The sequence below is a fragment of the Channa argus genome, chromosome 7, assembly GCF_033026475.1.
Source record: "Channa argus isolate prfri chromosome 7, Channa argus male v1.0, whole genome shotgun sequence".
Lineage (NCBI taxonomy): Eukaryota > Metazoa > Chordata > Actinopteri > Anabantiformes > Channidae > Channa > Channa argus.
This window is the reverse complement of record NC_090203.1, coordinates 11,533,609-11,554,906: the sequence shown is the minus strand read 5'-3', so window position 1 is coordinate 11,554,906 and position 21,298 is coordinate 11,533,609. Positions and strand designations below refer to the sequence as shown.

General features: G+C 40.6%; 1 protein-coding gene across 1 annotated transcript; it reads right to left on the bottom strand.

Moving 5' to 3' along the window:
- Positions 1-2: 2 nt before the first annotated feature.
- Positions 3-21,052, bottom strand: itga10 (integrin, alpha 10). The gene is made up of 30 exons (XM_067509967.1): positions 20,270-21,052; positions 14,572-14,683; positions 14,211-14,320; positions 14,033-14,121; positions 12,180-12,294; positions 11,953-12,080; positions 11,275-11,423; positions 8,022-8,172; positions 6,031-6,196; positions 5,284-5,357; positions 5,061-5,205; positions 4,601-4,749; positions 4,310-4,453; positions 3,946-4,152; positions 3,723-3,853; positions 3,349-3,515; positions 3,107-3,249; positions 2,897-3,007; positions 2,703-2,788; positions 2,486-2,627; positions 2,275-2,367; positions 2,083-2,159; positions 1,823-1,912; positions 1,649-1,733; positions 1,429-1,542; positions 1,248-1,355; positions 982-1,095; positions 790-885; positions 592-705; positions 3-433 (listed from the first exon to the last, which is right to left on the bottom strand). Exons 1-30 carry the CDS (start codon positions 20,319-20,321, stop codon positions 380-382), a joined length of 3,516 nt encoding a protein of 1,171 aa, XP_067366068.1. The 5' UTR covers positions 20,322-21,052; the 3' UTR covers positions 3-379.
- Positions 21,053-21,298: the final 246 nt, after the last annotated feature.

Here is a 21,298-nt window from a genome sequence, read left to right as displayed (position 1 = left end):
TGTCTTTTCAAGACTTTTATTGTTAGTAAAGAACAATCACAAAACCGTATTGCAAACACAAAACAAAATGATTGTTTGAATTGTAAAACCATAAAGATGCCTGTATATTAAATAGAAGTACTGTGGTTTAATACACTTTGATTTTTCTTTAACATTAAAAAAAAAGGTTATGTACATACTAAGTGCTCTGACCCTGGAAATAGTGGGTAGTGCATTTCTGTTGGACACTTGCGATGCCCTCTTTGGTCCTGGAGGTCTTGGTTGCATCTGCATTCCGGGTCCAAACCCAGGGCTGTCTCTGTGCCTGGTGAGAGGTGGATTTGGTTCATCTTGTAGTCATCATGGCAAATGACAGTTGTCATGGCAGCAAAAGCTGAGCTCATTCTTCATGGTTTTCATCCTCTCCTCTGTGTTTGCGCATGAAGAACCCGAGCTAAGGGGAGAGTGGGACAGAGATTGATATGTCCATAGCACATTCTGATATCTCCCAGAAGAATTACAGTACAGTACAATTACAATACAGTATACTTACAAAGTAATAAGAACAAATAAAAAAATAAATAAAGAGATTTAAAAAAAATATGAAAATACCTTCCACAATATGAAAATTATTAGGGCCAGCAACAATAAACCTCCAATAATGCTTCCGATCAGAATCCAGAGCGAGATGGGAATAGCTCGGCCCTTGAGCACCTCTAGTACAGTCTACGGAAAAACAGATGAAGAGAGAGGTTAGACAAAGTAAACGCTGCCCCCATTCTGCGACCATTAATCTCGCTGTGGTCTTACCTCCCTCCAGACTGTTCCTGCACTCAGAGTGATGAGGTTAGTCTCCTGAGCTGCAAGGCGATAGGCACCTATTATCTTTGCTGACTTATATTTGGCCTACAAAAAGATACACAAAGGTGATGACCAAGTTTTTCTCACTGGGCTTAAGAGGATGGGCTAAAGTGGGCAACTGTATGTTAGTGTTTATCTTACCTTTCTGAAAAAATCATCATGAACTCGGCGGCTGACACGAATGACTACATACTGCCCTCTCAGAAGCTGCTGGACCTCACACACAACCTCAGTGCAAAATGACCTGCTGCAGTTCTAGACATGCAGACATAAACACACACACACACACACACACACACACACACACACACACACACACACACAAGAAATAAATAATTTAATGTGAGCTGATGCTGCACACTGCTCAGTATCTGTGTGTAGCTGTGCTGTGCTGCTGAAAGCCTCACCAGTATGTCATTATGCATCATATCTTCTGGGTGGAAGGGGCGTACATCTCTCTGTCTGGCCTTCAGCTGGGCCAGATCACTCAGTACGCTGCAGTTCACTCCTGTGGCCTACAAGGCAATTTAAATATGTCACATATGATCTAAAAAGAGAGACACACACTGAGGCAAAAACACCACTCACATTATATGAGAAGACATCAGTGACAGTCATGAAGACTCTGTCTCCGGCAGCCACAGAGGGCAGATGCAGCCTCAGCTCCAGATTACTCACAGAGTAACAGCCAAAGTTCTGCAGCTACAAACACAAAAAAATAATGCACAGATTTAGCTTTTTTTTAACTCTCTGAGTGATGACTCACCTGAAGCCATGTTTATGATGAGCATGTAATCCATAGTGTTACCCTGAGGTGTGTGTAGAATTCTGGTCCTATTGCCTCTGACACTGTTCGAGTGGGATGGACCTCATATCGGTTCAAATTAGAATCACTGCACAGAAAAACGAAACAAAATGCTAATTTAATAAAAGATATAGAAACAAAATGGAAGCATAAAATAGGTGTGCTTTACACACATACCTGCTAACAAACAGGTCTGGTTCATACTGAACAAAACTCTGCAGCTGAACACTGTTGTCCTCTAAAGTATTCTGTCTCTCCACACTGTCACTGTCAGATAAACAAAGGGTTACATAAAGTTTGTGAGTCTTTAAAGACAAAATATTCTGGGTCTTCAAGTGGAACTAAATAGCATACTTTAAACTGAAAACTGCAAACTGAATTCTGCTGTATCCATAATCTGCACGGTTTATGCAGAATTGACCTGCTTTGTGATCTACCTGGCAGCACTGAGCTTCATCTGGACTCGACTGTGCAGAGATGTACAGCTGAACTCAAACTCCAGCGTGAAGCTAACCTGCAGGTAAAGAAGAGGAGAGCCTGCTGAAGTGACGCATTTCACCTGGAGGAAGTGAAATATGAGTGGGCAGAGTCGAGAGAGTGATGAAGCTATTTTCTTGGCAAGGACATACCTTTGACTGTGAGCGAAATACTGGATAGCTGACGTTACATGAGTGGCTGCTGGCACCAAGTGCTGTACACTCAAATTTAAAGTGGGCATCCTCCTACAGTTCAAAAAATGAAGAAATGAAAAAATTCAGGTTGTGTTAGGTAATGCATGTAGTAAATGTCTATGGTTTGTTACACATATTGATGTCCTAGCAGTATACGTGTGTGGTTTACCCTAATGCTTAAACTGGAGAAGTGGAGGTTGCGCGAATAGTGCAGCGTCAGGCTGGTGTTGTAGGCGTTTTCCAGTCTGTTCTGGAGCTGCACCTCCACTGCCAGACGCCTACGAGGCCTGCGAATCACATATGGCTTCTGTCTGTGGAGAAAAAACAATGACAATTCACTGTTCCTTAAGCGAGCAGATATATGATCTTGTTACTCAAATTGCTACCTTGTCCCAGTGATGTCCATATGAGCCTGCAGCACCAGATCTGTTGTACACACGTCATCCTCACCACAGTCTTTAAAGAATGGGATCTAGAGAGGTCCAAGTGGAGAAGACATTATACTTTATGGAAAAAGAGGAAGGAAATGTGATCCAATACAAAAGCTAATAATGACAACAGTCCATATTATACCACCTACAGATTTTTTAACGCTGGTTGGCCAGCCTTCATCCAACACTGGGCCGCTCTCTGTGTTGTTGATCTTAAATTGTAGTGAGAAAGTGATTGGACGAATGTAATCCGCTGTGTCCTATAGCACAGATAGAAAATAATGTTAGAGATGAAAACAGGCCCACATAAAAAGTGGAAGGTGTTCTAATTTGGCAGGTGTGTGCACTGGGACACTTACATAAACATGGAAGGGCAGTTTGTAGCATACAGCTTTTCCTGTCTGAACTCGGACTGACTGCTGGATCAATCTGTGGGAGTTTTCGTCAAACAATGCTCGCGCAGAAAACTTTCTGTCATCCAACATGGCTGATACCCAGAGATCTAAGAACAGAATTTATACTTTAAGATTTATAATCTTTATTCAAAGGTTTAGGGAGAGTGCCTTTGTTAATTTAGGGTTTAAGAATAGAAGTGTCATACCAAAGCTATTGCTGTGTGATCCAGGGGAGCGGGAGACGGTTTTGAAGCAGGCAGTGGCATTGAGACAGGCTGATTCTCTCCCTCCCCTCTGGCAGGTCTTCTGAATGACATTGATGGAGTGCGGCTGGAAGGACAGACTCACATTGATCTGGACAATGCTTCGAGAACTGGAGACAGGAGTGACAGTAATTTTTAGCCATGTGACACTGCATGCATTTACAGACAGTGGGGCATTTGAATCTACACAGGAAATGTATGATTTTCCATGTGGCAGCTTGCTAGGCTGGCTCCATCATCTCCTCGTGTGTGCAGCTATAAAAGCAAACCTGTAACGGCCCTTCCTTCTGTCCCACTCCCACTCTGTGTCTACCCACCTGAGCAGTACAGCACTGCCCAGTGCTCCCACTGCCAAATCTATTAGCTCATCTCCATCCAAGTCCAACTGAGCACTCACACTGCGGCCAAAATATTGCAGGGAGGGGGACATCGAGGACCCTGGAATACGCTGTAAGGATGGGAGGAGGAAGAACCAAAAAAAGACATAAGTTTGACTGAAATGCTTCAGTTAGTTGACTTTTGTAGGGAAATGATAAGTACCTGTTTATAACTGTGGATGATGTAAATACCATCTCCGTGATAGACATAGATAGCCCCCCTGTGATCATCCTCCAATGGGGCTCCCACCAACAGGTCAGTGAAGCTGTCATGGTTGAGGTCTGGAGCAGCTGCCAGTGCATAACCAAACCGGGCATCCTGCGACTTCTCCTCTGACTTCAGAGTACCATTGGATACAAACACCTCCTCCTGAGTAGAGGGAGAAACAGAGAAAGTACAATTTGTGTTTTGAGGAAACTGTTAGATAAAGCTCCTAACAAGAATTAAACAAATGTTACGTGATCTAATGATGAGCATTATAGTTGTAATAGTTGGAGAAGAGTAATTAATGCCATTGCTGTCTTACCCCACTGAGAGTGTAGATGTAAACTCTACCAGCTTCCTTGTTTCCTGAGCCAAGGTACATTGGAGCAGCAACCAAAAGGACATCAGTGATGCCATCTTGGTCGATATCCAGCCCACACACCTCACTACCGTAGTACGACCCTATCTACAAACGGAAGCATGTTATTTCAACCTACGGTCAGTAGGTGGAGTACTTGGTTTAATCTAAAAATATGATTCCCTGTTGCCAGCTACAATAAATAAACATAAGTAACTGAAAGGAGGGGGGAGAGACCCAAGAAGAAAGCTTTACCTGTTCCCCATTAAGGGCCTGTACAATGTTGACATTCCCTTCATTAGTGAGTTCAAACAGGATGACTTTGCCCTTGTGTTTAAAGCGAGGAGCCCCAGCTACATACAGCCGCCTCCAGTCACCAACTACCACAGATGACACCGTATAACCTAAAGACACACACATCATCATACACCAAAACTCAAGCTAAGGAACAGAAGAGAGTTATGTTTTAAGAAAATTACATTGAATGACAAACATTAACTAAACTTTTAGAGCTTACTGCAAAGAAGAAAGATTTTTTTGTGCAAAACTCGATCACTGGAGCTCTCAGTTATTTTGATTAAATGCACAAATGCACAATTTTTACTACATGTAACATTCCAACTGATAGTGCTTACATACTACACGTTCTTACATACGTTTTCAAATAATGAAATTGTAACCCAGGTAACTTGTGGACAGTGTGGAGAATTTGTACCTAAATAAGCAGCATGATTTTTGAACTCCAATGGAAACTCGCTTTCAAAAGCCTCTCTGGGTGGTATGATGCGTCCATTAGTCCCCTCCTTTAACACTCCACCATCCCAGTCATAGGCTCCAACCATCCCAAACAAAATACCATCCTAAAAAACAGTCCATGTCTCAGATGACATACAACATACACTTTTATGCTGATTAAAAAAACTATTGTCAGGACTCACATCAAGTCTGTGTGTGGAGAAACCGATCTGAGACATCTCCATGTGAAACGAGCTCTCATTGTAGCCCAATGTGCCTGCAGATAGACAGAAACAACAAGTCAGTGCTTGTCTTTGGATGTTTCCTGCTTTCCTTCCTCTCCCACTCAGGGTCTGATCTAGTTGGCATCATTGGCTCCCTAACTCACCCTGAAGAGCAGACATGGCAGACATGCCTCACCCTTTCCTTTCCTCCTGTGTCTTCCTCTTGATGTCACTGAACCTTATAGGGTGGCATCACCTTTCATCAGCCTTCCTTCCACGTTCCCCCAACACTCCCTCTAACTTCCCCTCCTTCACTTGCTTTCTTTGCATAAATACTGTTTATTTTCTCACATAAAGCTAACTCTCCTTCATTGTTAATACCACCAGTCTCGCTTCAGTCTCATTTTTTATTTTGTCCAAATTTTCTTTCATTTTTTATTTTTCTTGGATGGGATTATTGGACTGATAGATCTAACCAAGTAACAGTCAGACTATCTTGATTATTCTAATAGTGTGACTGGAAATATATAATTTTTTGTTTAATATTTTTTTACATTACAAGCCATGAAATGACACAGCTATATGTAAAAATTAAACATAACTGATACTGATCACAAATCTTTGATATCCATAATAAGGAACTTAAAGAACAGTGTAAATGCTGCTTTCTTTCTTTTTAAAGTGCATTTTTCATTTACTCTCAGCCTTCTTCCTTCTATCACAGACCTTCTAAAGTGAAGATGCGGTCTCCCAGGGCATCCACAATGTCATTGAGCGCAGCTTCATCGGTCACATTGAAAAAGTATTTTTCATCTGGGTCACTGGCGATATACTTGATCTCTTTGATAAACGTCTCGGGATCTTGTTGCCGGCGGATGTAATGACCCAGAACCTGGAGCCCAGTGTGGGAAAGAGAGAAAATATTACAAAAATGAATAAGCTGATAACATAAGCTCAATAAAACATTGAGGGATTAAGATGGAAGTAGGGAAAACTGGTGAAAGGAAGAAAACAGATTGCATAAACAGGCACTTTGGCATTTATCAGAGAAATTACTTCTCCATGTTTCAGAGACACAGTGAAGAGAGAAAAGGAGATGTCATAGAGTATGTAGTTAGAGGGAAGACTAAAGACAACCAACACCACTTGCGGGCCTGTAGAAAAAAAAAAAAGAAAATACACACACTCTATAACGAACAACAAGAAACTGAAAGGGCCAGAAAAACTAACAACATAACAACGGAGAAAAGAGCAGCCATCGAGGAGCACAAACAGAGACGACTGGTGCAGAGGATACAGTGTAGCAGTAGTAGCCTGGGACTTAACGTTTACAAATGAGAAAAATTCCATACGAGAAACCAAACTCAAGAATCTCTCCCTGTGATTTGGGCTGTTAGGGAAACTAAGGAAATCCTCTGTTTTTGAAGGGTAGGGGACAGCAAGGGCTGTAGCATGCAATTGGAAGAGAAGCCACACTTAAATGTGCACATTAGGCCCATTTAGAGGCTCAGATATTTCCCACATGCTACCACTGCTGCCCACTGGGTCGTGAAAATAGTAAAAACAATTAATTAATGGGAAAGTAATGCAAATTACAATGCTGAATTTCAAGGCTTTGTCTCCCTACATACTGTACAAGGTCTCCATAAACGTCTTTCACACAAACACACACTTCTAGCTCCCGACCTGCCCTGATTTATAAAACATAGTCTGCAGTGACCATACACCTGTTATGAGACCTTTTTACTGTGACCATGTACACACAAAAACAAGTAGCAGCGGCAACAGCAGCAGGACAGAGAGCTACATAAAAACATGGCTGCTATTCCAAGCAATACTTTTTTTTTAATATTAACCCACAAAATTCACCTCATTTTGCCTTGTTTTCTTTATCCATTTTTGTTCATTTCTCCAAGCCTGTGCATACAGATTCTGTTCAACTCATACCTCAAGTTTCTATCTCTATATGTCTGTTTCACTCTCTTAGATCAAATTTCTGTTGAAGTAGTTTAGGGTTTCCACGCAGGTCAGAAACTTAAGAGGTAAAGTTACCAGAGATTTTTACAATATTAAAAACTAAAATGACAAAAAAGACAAATACATTATGATGAAAAGCATTGTAAGGAGTAATTGAGCTTTTTCTCTCTAAGGGTCATTAGGCGAATCTGATTTTTACCACCACATAATCACCAGTGGTACTGTGCCCCTCCTCTTCTATGTTGGCTCAAGTTCTCCTCTTCTGTGGTTCCAGCTGAGTCTGAAGGTTCCCCCACTTCCTTGTGGGATAGGGAGGGGTCATCAACCAATCCTACCACCAGAGTCTGTCTGCCCCATTGACACTAAAACCATGCCACCACTTTGTGTTTTTCTGTCTGTTGAAGGGGTTGGGCGGGGCTGGCAAATAGTTTTTGTTCCCATTTGACTATTTTAGTACACCCAAGGGGTTCATTTGATCATTTGGAGATATTATTTTTGGGGAGTGGTGGTGGTATTTTGTGGTTGCCTGAGGGTATATAGTATATGCTAAGAATACCACTGTCACACAATGTTCACGGAATTTCAGAGATGCTGTACATAAGCAACCAATAATGTACTGTAGTGTTTAACCTTTTAGGCTAGAAACTCTTTTATCAGCAAAACCTAGAGATTAACAATTCTTTAGTGTGCCAGCTCCTCAAAAACATATGACCTATCAAGTCTAGATATAATGTACTCACAGCAATGGCATATCTGGTGATGTTTCTGCTCTCGCACTCCTCCAGAGCATCTTCAAGCTCCTCCCCATCATGTGACTCTCCATCTGTCACTACGATCATCACTTTAGTGGCGCCCTCCCTCACTCCACGTTCAACACTGAATGCCTCTGTGCTAAAAAGACAGAAAGTGAGACAGAAAGAGACACAAATATTGTTACTACAGCGATTCTTGTTGAACTAAGTAGAAGGAGGATACAAGAGTAGCCAATCATATTTTGGTTTCCTACAATCTCAAATAAACACCCCAATAAGGTAATATACAATTTTAAGTGCTTTTCTGAGAAAATGAATAGCCAGTAAGACACTGGAGTTCAAGTCTAAATTAAATGGTTCAATTCACAACTGGACATTTCTGGATATTAATATTCATATTTAATACACTAAATTAGCTCCCACCTGAGTCAAGTTGTTTACTGCATGCAGCTTGCATGTGTCATTGCACACAGCAACCACATCTGTGAATTCCCATCCAGTTGTGCCATGATACAGAGAGGAAACATAAACGACAAACACACTCAAACAGACCCAAGACGCGCCCTGTTTGTCTGCAGGAAACCTGTTCACTCTGGGACCTGCTTCAAGTGTTGAACAGAGATTGGTAAGCCTCAGACCAACACACATACAGACACACTCACACACATACAGACACACTCACACACATACAGACACAGTGCAATTGAGAAGAGTAATCAGTGCTCTAGTACAGTCAGTGAGTTTCAAGCCTAACTCTAGCCCTTGCCTAAATATAAAACTTTGGTTAGCCACAAGAAACTCAGAGTTCAAAACAACTGTCTCCCCTACGCACTCTGCAAATTACACAGGGTGCAGAGAAGGAGAAGGGAAAACAAGAGACAAGTTGAAGTCAAAGAAAGGAGAGAGAAACAAAAAAAATAGTAAAAGTTTGTAGAACTTGTATCAGATAAGACACATTGATAGAATAAATGTATCCACAGAAAAGAAAGAGGAACAAAACACTAAAACTATACACTTCAAATCATGCTCTGTTGTGGTATTACAATAGGTATTGGATAGTGTGAAATATACTGAAAAACGTGATAGGAGAGAGCAAGGAACAAATGAAGAAAGGATCTGGATGAGAAAGAAAATTGAGAAATAATGAGGCAACACAGAAATGGGTAGGGAAGAAAGGAAGGATAAAAACCAATAGTAAAGCACAGAAAAATCAGGATGAAAGAAACAAAGAGATGAGAATGGGGGAAATGGGAGATGAAAGAAGAGAAAGAGAGTGGAGATAATTGGGAGGCCTGGTTGCATTTACACACTTTACAGAGTCACAGTAGTGTGTTAATGAAACAACACACCAGGCTGTATTTAGATCTCTGTGTGTAAGAGTGTGAGTGCAAGTATCTTAATCTTAGCTGGGTGGAGCAATATGAAAATCACATACACACACACACACACACACACACACACACACACACACACACACACACACACACACACACACACACACACACACATACGCATGCACACACACACACACACACACACACACACACACACACACACACACACACAGCTTATGATTAGCAAAAAGTCAGAAAACATTTTGGCTTTGTAACAAAAATGTAAACCTTGAATGCTGAAATTGCTAAATACTGAAAACTGATCATCTTGACAAAAACATGATTAAGAAAAGATTCCCGAGAGAGAATGAGTGGTGTTTTAAAGCTATTTAACAAAGTGCTCAGGTTCAGGGTTAAATTTATAATAAGAACAAGTTTAAGGTAAAGGTCAAACATGCAATGCAGAGTTGAGGTCAGAGTTGAGGTTAAGTGGGTGAGTAAACAAATCAATGCATTTGAAGAACATAAAGTTGTATACATGTATATTTCTGTGAAGTGTATTGTGTATGTCCCTCATGAGTGTGTGTAACCGTTCATGCGTGCAAGTGTGTACTTCATAGGCCTTTGTGTGTATTTTTACAGCTGTAGGAGTGCTACTTAGCTGATCAGGCTGGGCCAGGCTGTGCCACACCTGCAGCCATGCTGAGCCGGCATCTAGCTGGTCTAACTCAGCCAATCTCACTGTTTTTCTACAGTACACCATCACTTTTATGCCAAGTTCCAACGCTGCATTTTAATTGGGAGTGCACATTTTTGTAGGCCTAAACATATTTTCCTATATATACGTAGTGTATTTCCTCCTCTTGTTACCAAGCAATACCAAAATTATTTTAAAAAATGCAATTTTCAGATGTATAAAAAATGTCATTACCTGACTTCACTTGGGTGGTTTAAAAATGACTTTTATCAAGAGCACTGGTGAGCTACTGCCAGTGTTGTCACCACCTGACAGTGTGGGAAATGTAATAACAGTGAATGATACAAAGCAGAGGCAGAACGTTGTGTTGTCTGGATTTTCTATTACTGGTGTTTTAAGACCACAGTTCATGCAATTTTAATGGCTCCATTTTCCAGTCAGTTGTTTTCAACTACCTTTTAAATGTTTCTTCTAAATTTCGCTAACTTTTACCTTTAAATGTACTAGAAAACAGGCACTCTCAAATTACCTGTGTGTGTGTGTGTGTGTGTGTGTGTGTGTGTGTGTGTGTGTTTGAAAGTAGTCTCCAAGACACACATTCCAAAATGGAAGTCATGGCCACACATTGGGTCTGGGTGTGGCGCTCTATGTGGAAATGCCTTTAATAAAACAGGAATTATATTTTGAAAAAAGTGTGATATTTTAGGACTTAGAGGCTTTCACTGACCCTTGACCTAGAGCTGGTTCTTTAGACTTTAGACTTACAACATATTACCCTGAGGAAAACGCACAAAGGTTATTGCAGGGCTACAGCAGGACGTAAAGAAGAGAGAATAGAGAAAGAAACAATAAACTCTTTTAGTAACTCTTTTACCACAGAAATACTAAATACAAATAAAGTCTTGTATCTCTACTTAAAATATATTTTGCAACAAAAGGGTTTGTCATTATATTGTTTAGTTTAATCTGTCTGATACACTGGTCAGCCATAATCAAAAGCAGCCTGATGGGAGCATATCATTAGAAAGAAGAACAGAATAGGAGAAAATAGACCTGATGTCATTGTAAGTACAAATTATACAGTGGTATATTTAGATAAAACCTCTTAGAATGTTACACCACAATCCAAGCAGACAGTTTCCATTTAGCCAGCCAAATCTACAACATGTTCAACCGGCACGAGTAAAGTAAGAGTGATTAACAAGCCTACCAGGCCATGTGGATGGCGTACGCTGTGCGCGTCTCTCGTCCCTCTTGTCTGCTGATGTTCTTGGCGGCTTCCACCACATCCTGTGTGGTCTGGTAGTCCTTCAGAGACCACTCATGGACTGCTATCTCACCATACTGCAGTACGCCAACCTGAATTTGCATGTACACACAAATGCACGAGCACCTCAGCAATTCCCGATATTCATAATTGTGCTGTCACGTAATGGTGGTGAGCAGCATGTGAGTCTTGTGTTTCTGGGGTGGACTCTCTCTTTAAATACCAATCCTGGTCTTAAAGTAAACACTGCATTTGGGGGCTTTTTGAATTCATTCAAAAACCAGAGGTATTTCCTCTTCACCTCATGTTGCCTGCTTAACTTTACCCCACACTTTTTTTAAAAAAAACCCAAACCCCCTTCTAAGTCCTCTTATTGTTTAGCTCAAAATAATGTCCCCTAGATCCTCCCTGCCAACTTCCATTCCTCTCCAACCTCAAGCTAACTTGACTCATGTCGCTTTACATTACTACTACAGTTCATTCTTGTCATTTTTGCCAAACTGGTTCTTTATACTTTATATGATTTCATTCAAGAGACTACCTCGTGCATACTATTTTGGGCAATAGGGAAGGGGTAATATTTAAAAGCAGTGCATTTATACTACAGACTTGCTGTGTTACCTGCATCTGGTCTGAGCCAATGTGGAACTTGCTGAGGATGTTGCTGAGGAAGTTCTGGACCTCATACCAAGGGTATATACTGTTGGAGCCATCCAGCACAATCACGATGTCCATGTATGTAGAGCACCCTGCCACATGTGGGAGTTTAAAAATATTTTGTTAGGTAAAGAAGGCGTGTGCTGCAAATCTCTCTGCTTCAGTGTGTGTGTGTGGAAATGTGTAGTTACTTTGCACTGTTGGAGCGATGGTCTCTCTTGGTACTAGGTCATCGCTGACTGAGGCACAGATGCCGGTGCTGAACATAGATGTACCACACTCCTGAGACCAGAGTGGGGCACATGCCTGCCAAACACACACACACACAAAACAGCCTCTGTTTTACAGGCAGTTTCTGGAGCATTTACAGTCAATTTGAGCAGTTTATATTTTTAAGTATGTGTGTTCTTTTCATAAGATGAGTAGGTGGCTTTTTGGTCATTATCAAAGGGTTAGAACAGAGACAAATGTGGCTCGGTGACCCACGTACAAAACACTAAATGAAAACAGAATGGAACAAAAAGAAAATGAGTCTTAAGAGGGGAACAAGTCATGGAAAAACTACAATTGTGTGGTTTGGAGAAAAGAAAAAAGAGGACAGGCAGGGAGAGGGAGAGAGAGTATTGTTGACATGTTGGCAGCCACTGTTGTCATGAGTGGTTTAACAGAGCTGGAGCTCCAGACCAGTAAAACAATTTCAAACTGATTGTGCTAAAAGTAGGGGGTGAATGAATTAAGGGTGGTGGGGTTGTCGGCATCACATAAAAATATGTCCGTCTTCAAAGCATCACGTTTATTTGGCTTTTATATGAAGGGGGAGGAGAGCACGAATAGAAGAGATAAAAGAGAAACTTGTGCATTTAGAGACAAGAGACAAAAGTGGGAGACTTAAAGTGGGGTGAAAGGAGAAACATCCTGGTTTTGCTTGCCCTGTTATTATGGATGGGTTTCTCCTAAGGCACACAACCAGGCAAAGAAGGGACGGAGAGAAGATTGAGAGCAAGGAAGAGGGAGACGATGGAGAGAAGTCAGAGAGGTGCTATGGCTTTTGGTAAGTCTGTCATTACCAAAGGGCCGGAGACGCATTCCTATCCTGTTATAGACCAGACCACTGGGGTTAGGATAAACACACACACACACACACACACACACACACACAAACAAACACACACTCACTCTAAGTGAGCTACAGTGGCTACCATTTGTGAACTGTCCACGACTCCACACCAGAAACAGCATTAAAAACCTGGCAGACAACAAAATACACAAGTACACTTGCTTAACACCCACAAACAAACAAACAGACACAGGAACAAAGATACAGTAGCTAAACATTTACAACCTGCACAAATACTCAAAGGGTTGCCTTCTGTTATCAGGCAGAAGCGTATACCTCTGCTAGCCAGAAGCATAAGAACTAGTGAAATGAGAATATGAAGATGTGTGTGTCAAAGGTCAAGCTAGGCTGACTTTTTTATGTCTCTGTAAGTCATAAGATATTGTAGTAGAATGTTTCACTATTTACTGACAACAGTGTATTCATTAATGATAAGAAATTACTAATTGCTTCCACGCCTAAAATAAATAACAGCAGCATTTGTAGCAGTTGCAGTAAATGAACAGCATGAATAGCAGGAAAAGTGTGACTAAAGCATTGACAGCATAATGCACAGCCTAATGAAAAGGCAACATTGGACATACTGTGTGTTGCACTGAAATATTAAGCTAAGCGAAAATAGCAGTCGTTTTCTGCTTTGTCAGAATTCAACTCGTGGTTTGGTAATAGAAAACCAACTGCTCCTGGTACCATCATTGCCACCCTCCAAAACATCCTTTCAGGATGCAAAATCACACTGACACAGGGAGGCTAAAGAAGGATGAGGCAGGATGGAAGAAATAAACATCATCTAGCTAATCAGGCCTGGAGAAAACACTACAAGCATCAGGCTGCAAGATGCCTTTCTCCAGGCAGTGACTGTATTATGAAGACTGACCATAGCGTTCAAACACTCACCTTAAAACAAGCATTGTTTAGACTACATACCAGAAAGCCGTCCGGTGAGTCTGGAGTAAGCGTCATGCCCAGGTGAGAATTCCTCAGGTTTTTAGAAACATTTTTGAGAGCAGTCTCACCTGAGATAGAGAGACAAGCAACTTATACAAACTAATATTACAGTTTTTCAGCAATAGTTAATTTTGTTTAGGTTATTTGTTTTTCCCACCTAGATTCACTTTGCTACAGTTTGAGTTCTTCTCATTCCCCACAACACATTTGTAAATGTCTCCTTTCCTGTTATTGGGTGGGCCATCCCAGGGGGCACCAACCAGCAGTCTTCAACAAAATTACACAATCATTTATTATTAAAACATAAGAATTAAGATTATTTAATTTTAATTGTTTAAATTAAAATTTTAATTTAAACATTTAGTTTTTCACTCTCTGTGTTCATCTTTCATCATGTCTCCTTCAGAGACTTTCATATTGTGAAATATTCACACACACACACACACACACACACACACACACACACACACACACACACACACACACACACACACACACACACACACACACAAACTCACGATTTCTCTCCACGTGCTTCATGTTGTAAAACAGAAAACCCAAACAGAGCTTCCTCTGGACCAGTGAAGATGCGAGGATGCTTTACGTCTATGTTGAAACACTGACACAATTCTGGAATGGACATGGAAAAAAAAATGTACACAGATCACAAGAATAAATTTTTCTAATTTTAAAGCAGCTTAAATAAAAAGGAAAAAGTGAATATTAAAGAAAAAGATAACATTTTAGTATTTAAAATGAGCAAAAAACATGTGAAAGATAGCTGAAAACTGTGTGCATTGTCAGTTGAGTATCAGATGATTATTTTCCCCCATGGCCTTGGAGAAGGGAGTTGGGGGAGACAAGAGGGAGGGAGTTTAAAATATGGATAAATAGAGTGACCAAAGACAACCTCTGAGGAAAAAAGGGAAAGTTTAGCTGGAGGAGAGCGAGGAAGACGAGAAGGGAGAGACGAAGCAAGGCCGGGTGGGTGTGGGTTAGAAAAACTATGGCGCATAGTAAACCCCCTGTTATGCCATACAAGTCTGCCCTTCATACATAAAGAGAGAGAGGGGAGCAAGACAGTGAAGACAGAGATCAACGGGATGGCTGTGAAACCCTTAACTGAGTAATAAGGTGTTTAGGTGTTCACAGAGGCATCAAAATCATTTTCTCATTGGCTAAATTAAAAACTTAAAACCTTTTTTTTTATCATCTGGAGCATCTCTTTAACATTTCCAAGCACCAGAATAAAGGGTTAATTAACGTAGAGGTAATACATTTTGCCAGGTTAAGCAAAGTTAAAGTGAAATAAGAAATGAAACAAGTGTTTATTAATGACCTCTTTATATTCAGAGTAAAATTCAATATTACCGGTATAAATTTTGGGGCTAACTTGTCCTTAGTAGTTACTTCGAGCCAACTTTCTTCCTTGTGATAGACATTCATATTCTATAGGAGCGATAGCACAGTGGTGGAGTGTTTAGCACTGTCACCTCACAGCTCGAAGGTCCCTGCTTAAAATACAGCTGGGGTGGAGTTTGCGTGTTCACCTCCTTCTTCCTTGAGTTTCTTCAGACTACTCTAGTGTCCTCCCACAGTCCAAAGACATGTGCGTTAGGTTAATTGGTGTTCGTAGGTGTCAATGCAAGTGTTAATGGTTGTCTGTCGGTGTGTGCCTCTCTATGTTGCACAGTGTTTCCTGTCCCTCAACCAACAACTGCTGGGATAGGCTCTACTTTTAATCTTAATGTAGGTGTTTATTAACAGTTTGATGTTGTTCAATTTACACTCACAGTTGTCTCCACCTCACTGTGTGTTCTCACTACTATGAATTATTTAAATTAATTAAATTTTTGCATTGGCAGAGCAAGATTACTGACAGATTTCTGGCTCCACTTTGCTTCAAAAATTCGAACTAATATTTAACATTTCATTTCCGTCTCAAGTGTTTTCTCATGTTTTCAGCAGCTGACAGGAAATAAACAAACCGATATTTCCTTGCTATACAATTGTACTTAAATTAAAGAGCATCATCTTGTAGTGTTTTTGGTTTAGTCTCAGAAACATCATACATCTCTTGACAGCTGGCACTTACAAGTCCCATTGGTGTAGCTGCAGTATGTCATTTGTTTCCCGGAAAAGCAGGGTGTGTTGAGTGCTTGTTTAAGGGGCTTTCTGATTACAATAAATGTGACTTGACATGTAATTTAGCAGTGCCCAGGGGCAAATACAATAACTCTTGTACTGTAAATAACGCAGCAATTTTACAGGAGAATGCTAGTGAAGGATGGGGAACAGAACCAGAACACTGCTGGGATCATTATACACCAGCCACTCAAACACTTCCCCACAAATACAGACTGACACACACAAACAGTACCCTTGGCCAGAGCAATCAGAGGGGGATTCCACTGGGTTGTGAGAGGGAAACTAGATATGTTCACTGTTTCTCTTCCATCTCTGCTCCTGCCTTTCTCACATAACATAACCTCTTCAACCTGCCTTTGCACTTTTCACTTTCTTACAGATTTTCTTGCTGAACTGTCACCGTATTTTCAGTAATGTTTCTGCTTCTTGTTGTACCCATATTTTGTTACTGAGCATCCGTAGCTACAAATATGGATTTTAGCCATGCTAGTAGTATGGTCCAGTCTAGCTCTGATCCAGACTGCAATATCTCAACAAACGTTAGATCAATTCATTAACTTTTTACATAGGCTTTGTTATTTCCCCAGATGATTACTCGTGCTAACTCTGGAGACACCCTGACTTTTTTACTATCATCACTATGTTGCTCGCATTTGGGATTAATGTTTTGATGACTATTGGATAGCACGATGTAGAGTTTGGTACAAAAATTAAGTCCTCCTTAGGATAAGTTGTTATAACTTGGATGATTGTTTGACTTCTCATTGACCCGGTCAACATTAAAATTTAACACTCTCAGTTTGTGACTAGATACCTAAACTATTTACAGTCTCATCAGTCTAAAATGTTTTTGATTCAGCTTTTATAGGCAAATGCTAGCATGCTAAAATGCTAAACATACTAGATGGTAAACAGGATGGACATTACATCTGCTTAGCATCTGGACTGTAACAATGTTATTGTGGCAAACAAGCAATGTTACCATTTAACTCATATGCAGTCTACAATTCTGTTCAGGTTGCAGTGCGTGTCTGAAACCAGCTTGCTTTTGCCCGTCCTGTAGATCTGTATGACCTAATATTTTAACAAACAAATCTCCAGTGATTTTAAGATTCAGCATTGAATCTGGTTCTACACAGATGTTTCACACATTGGAAATGGATAGACCAGGGTAGAGTAAACATTTAACTCTTCCCTTTTCATAGACAGAATGATGAAAAATCTTTCTATTCCAACAACATATTATTGTCCTTTTTCTCTAACACCAACCAGCCTTGTCACAGAAAATTAAATTGTGGCAATAAAACACACTATCTGAAATTTCTCAACTACAAACTGGGCCCCTGATAAAGACCCCTTCTACTGATTTTCTCCTTCATACTCCAATTTCACTAACTCTCTCATTAACCACGAATTGCTCTTTTTTTTACCCCCTCTCCTATAACACACACATAACTGAAACTCTACCACAAGGTGCCCCTCTACCTTCCCAACTCCACAGTCCCTGATAGTATATAACTGTACCATCATTCCCCATTCAGTTCTCTGGTTCCATTTTCACTGAGGTTTATATATGACACCATACTGCAGGGTGTCTGACCACTCATTGCCATGACAACTGGCAACATTTGTCAAGCCAAAATTAGTCCACATTGCCTCAACCACACGTTCAGCTCTGGGCGCTGGTGCTGCTTGATAAGTACGGCTGCAAGTGTGAAATATGTGCTTGTCTGTGTGTCTGTGTGTGTGCATGTGAAACTAAATTTAACACATAAATAAAGCCATAATATGCAGCTTTTGAGAATGAAGCCAGCTGTAGCATGAGACTCAAAATCCCTCAACCACGAATATCAAATACTGGTGGTATGTCAAAGCCTGTGGCATCTTATAGATGTGTAAGTTAGCCTTTTGTGTCAGCATGTCAGGCATAGGTTTTGGTCTTCTCTGAATGGGTAGATGGGGGAACATCGGTCAAAAAAGTTATATTTCTTTAATGATGCCAGTGTTGTTCTGTGAGTCTGTTCAAGGGAGGCTTTGACAGCACTGAAGCATATCTCTACTAAAAACAAATTGAGTTTCCTATCTTTTTTAAATGTCTTTAATTTGCACTTTCTGTGAATTGTCCTGAAGGAGAGATGTTAGCTTAGCTGACTGTTCTTATCATCCTTTAACTCTTTCAAATGCATCTACCTCCTTCACCTCTTCTCACTTTCACAGATTTTCTCTCCATTATCTCTATTGTGCTCTGTTCTCATCTTAGTCACCCTCTCGTGGGGAATGGGGGTGGATAAAGAGGAAGAGCGGGTGAAGGAATGAAAGTCAGCAAATGATCGGAGAGTGCAAAAACACAAGATAGCTGGGGAAATAACAGCAATAAAAAATTCCTGAATGGTTGGTGAAACTGAGTCAAACATACACCTGTGTTCGACATCTTAGTAAAACATAACAACAGACATGGGGTGCCTGCTGCTCACATCAGTGGAGCTCTGCTAAAACAATTAACATTACACACATACTCTCTCACTTAATGCACAGGCTCCTGTATGACAAATGCTCAAGCCAGAAAAGTCACACGCAGCAAAAAAAAACTTAAACTAAACTCAAAAAAAGTGAAATTGCTTGCTTCATTTTACCAGATAATGGGGGGCAATGTGTAAAACGTAACCATGTGCCAATAGATGTGCATGCCTGCCTATGTGGTGTAAATTACCTTAATGCCTAATGCATTCCTTGTTCACTTCTCAGCTTCTGAATGAGAAGCACTCACCATATAGCAAAAAAATGACAGCACTGATAATCACACTTCAGTCTAAATGGTAATATTTTGCATAAAAGCCAACATCTTAAACTTTAGATTAACTACAGAGACTGTGTGTGATTCAGAGCAATTATACATTTACAGCATACAAAAACACCTTAAACAACATACTATAATATCTCAGCCCATTGATCTAATTTGGCTTAACGGATGCGTGCCATAATACAGCATTTAACCTACTGCTTATCAACTGTATAAACACAGAGTTTTGGTAGACAACAATGGTCTTTTTCTCTAGTTTCCATGTGGGGTGTGTTGCTCTGCACAGCAAACCGAAGGGGAGTTCATGTTCATGCTTCATGGAGAAAAAACAGATGGCATGGACGCCTTACTAGGGGACATTGGACGTCAAGTCTACAAGATGGGACTGGCTGATATGACGAGTAAGGTCGTGTTACACAGTTACAATGTCACAAAGAGGTAAATCTAAATAACAATGTTTGTGAATTTGTAAACATTTATTATATGTATAGTGAAATCTTCATTGTCTTCACATAAGCAAGGGGATGAACTGTGCTATTATACTAAATGGGTTCCATGGAGATGGATTGAAATGTCTGACTCTGCAGGTCAGGTGGTTTACATCGTATTTATAACAGTGAGCAGAAATTGAACTTGAGTCCACTTGTGAACTTGATAAATTTGGACAGCCCTAAATACTAACGGACACCCCGAGAATGCACAGTGAAGTCCATATGTCAGTGTAAGGGGAGGTGAACCAGTAACCTTTGTGCACATGTAAATGTCTCTGATGGTTCCAAAGATCTGGTACAGATGCTGAAGACCTCAAACAAGAATAAAATATTTCCTCAGTACATAATGATAGATGTACAGAAGGATCACACTTTGAACCAGGAACCATTACTTTTAGGACTACTTTGTTGGAATGCATAACATCTGATTCCTTTCATCTGGTTGGAAAATGAAGTGTGTTTTTATGCTTCTCTACATGCCTGCATACAACAGTATTTTCTGTGACACAGAATTAGGACTTGGGTAGGCACGTGTGTCCTCATAAGTGGAAAAGTTGGGGAAGTTAATGACTATCTCACCCTTGTGAGACAGTAAGAAAAGCAACTCAGCAGTCAAGAAGCACCAGGCTGACTTTAGCTATAACTGAGTGAAATGTTTATTTAAATAATCCTCCAGCTATTCCACCCTATTTATAGAAAACATTTTAAAAACATTTACTAGTTTTCTGGAAATCATAAAATGTAAAATAATACAGATGACTGCAAAGTGATCCTTACCTTTAAGAAGGAGGATGAACTCCAGGCAGAGCAAGTATTTACGCATTTCCATTTATGCTTGCGTCTACACTTTTTTTGCTCCGTTTATAAAGTTGTCTCCACTGAGCTGGTGGAAATGTTGTTCACCACCTACAGAAACACAGGCGCGCTTTTTTCAGCTCCGTGTTTCCCCCAGAGATCCGGTCAAAACGTCCAGTGGAGGCATGTCTGCTGTGTGCGCCTCACTCCTGGGCTGGTCCGCGTACAAAGGTTTTGATTCTTTATAGCGTTTTTTATTTTTTTTAATTTTGGTTGCTTTAAGCTGTAAGAGTATTGGATTTAGGGGAAAGTTGGCTTTCAGCGCATGGAAAGCTGTTACATTAAAAATAAGAAGAAACACCTCAGTGAGGCATGTACCGGCCGTGAAAATCACTGCACCTGCCCCATCCAACAAGATCCCGCAGTTCGAAGTCAGTAAAGCCGTACTAATGTGTAACACCTTCCCATGCGGCACCGTGCTTCATCCCCTCCGGACACGGGAAAGCTTCTTTGATCAAACTCTCCACTGGACCGAAACTTGGTCAACGAGCCCAAATTGTGAGGAGAGTTGCTGATGCGCTGTTAGTCTGATAGCTGGCTGTGCACGATCCTGCAGCGAATTGTCTTTTTCTTAGATTACCAACAAAACGACCCTCTCCCGTGAGTTTGTGGGGATATTAGTATGTGCCTTTGGCTAAAATGAAAGAGCGCATTTATTCTCGGTGGTCCCCTCCCTCCATCCAAACTCCTCTCTGAGCAACTGCTTTACATTGACAACCCTCAAACCCGCATCTCCCTCTCTCTCTCTCTCTCTCTCTCTCTCTCTCTCTCTCTCTTTCTCTCTTTCTTTTTCAAAATCTTTCAGCTTGCCAACCTCACTTGTGACTTACTCCTTTGTTGGAGCTGTCGAATAAATGATCCAGCTTGGCGAAATAAACGTTTTGGGACAGTTTATTTTATATTTAATAGCCTACTTCGTCTAATAAGAATCCCCAACTTTTGGGGAGCCAG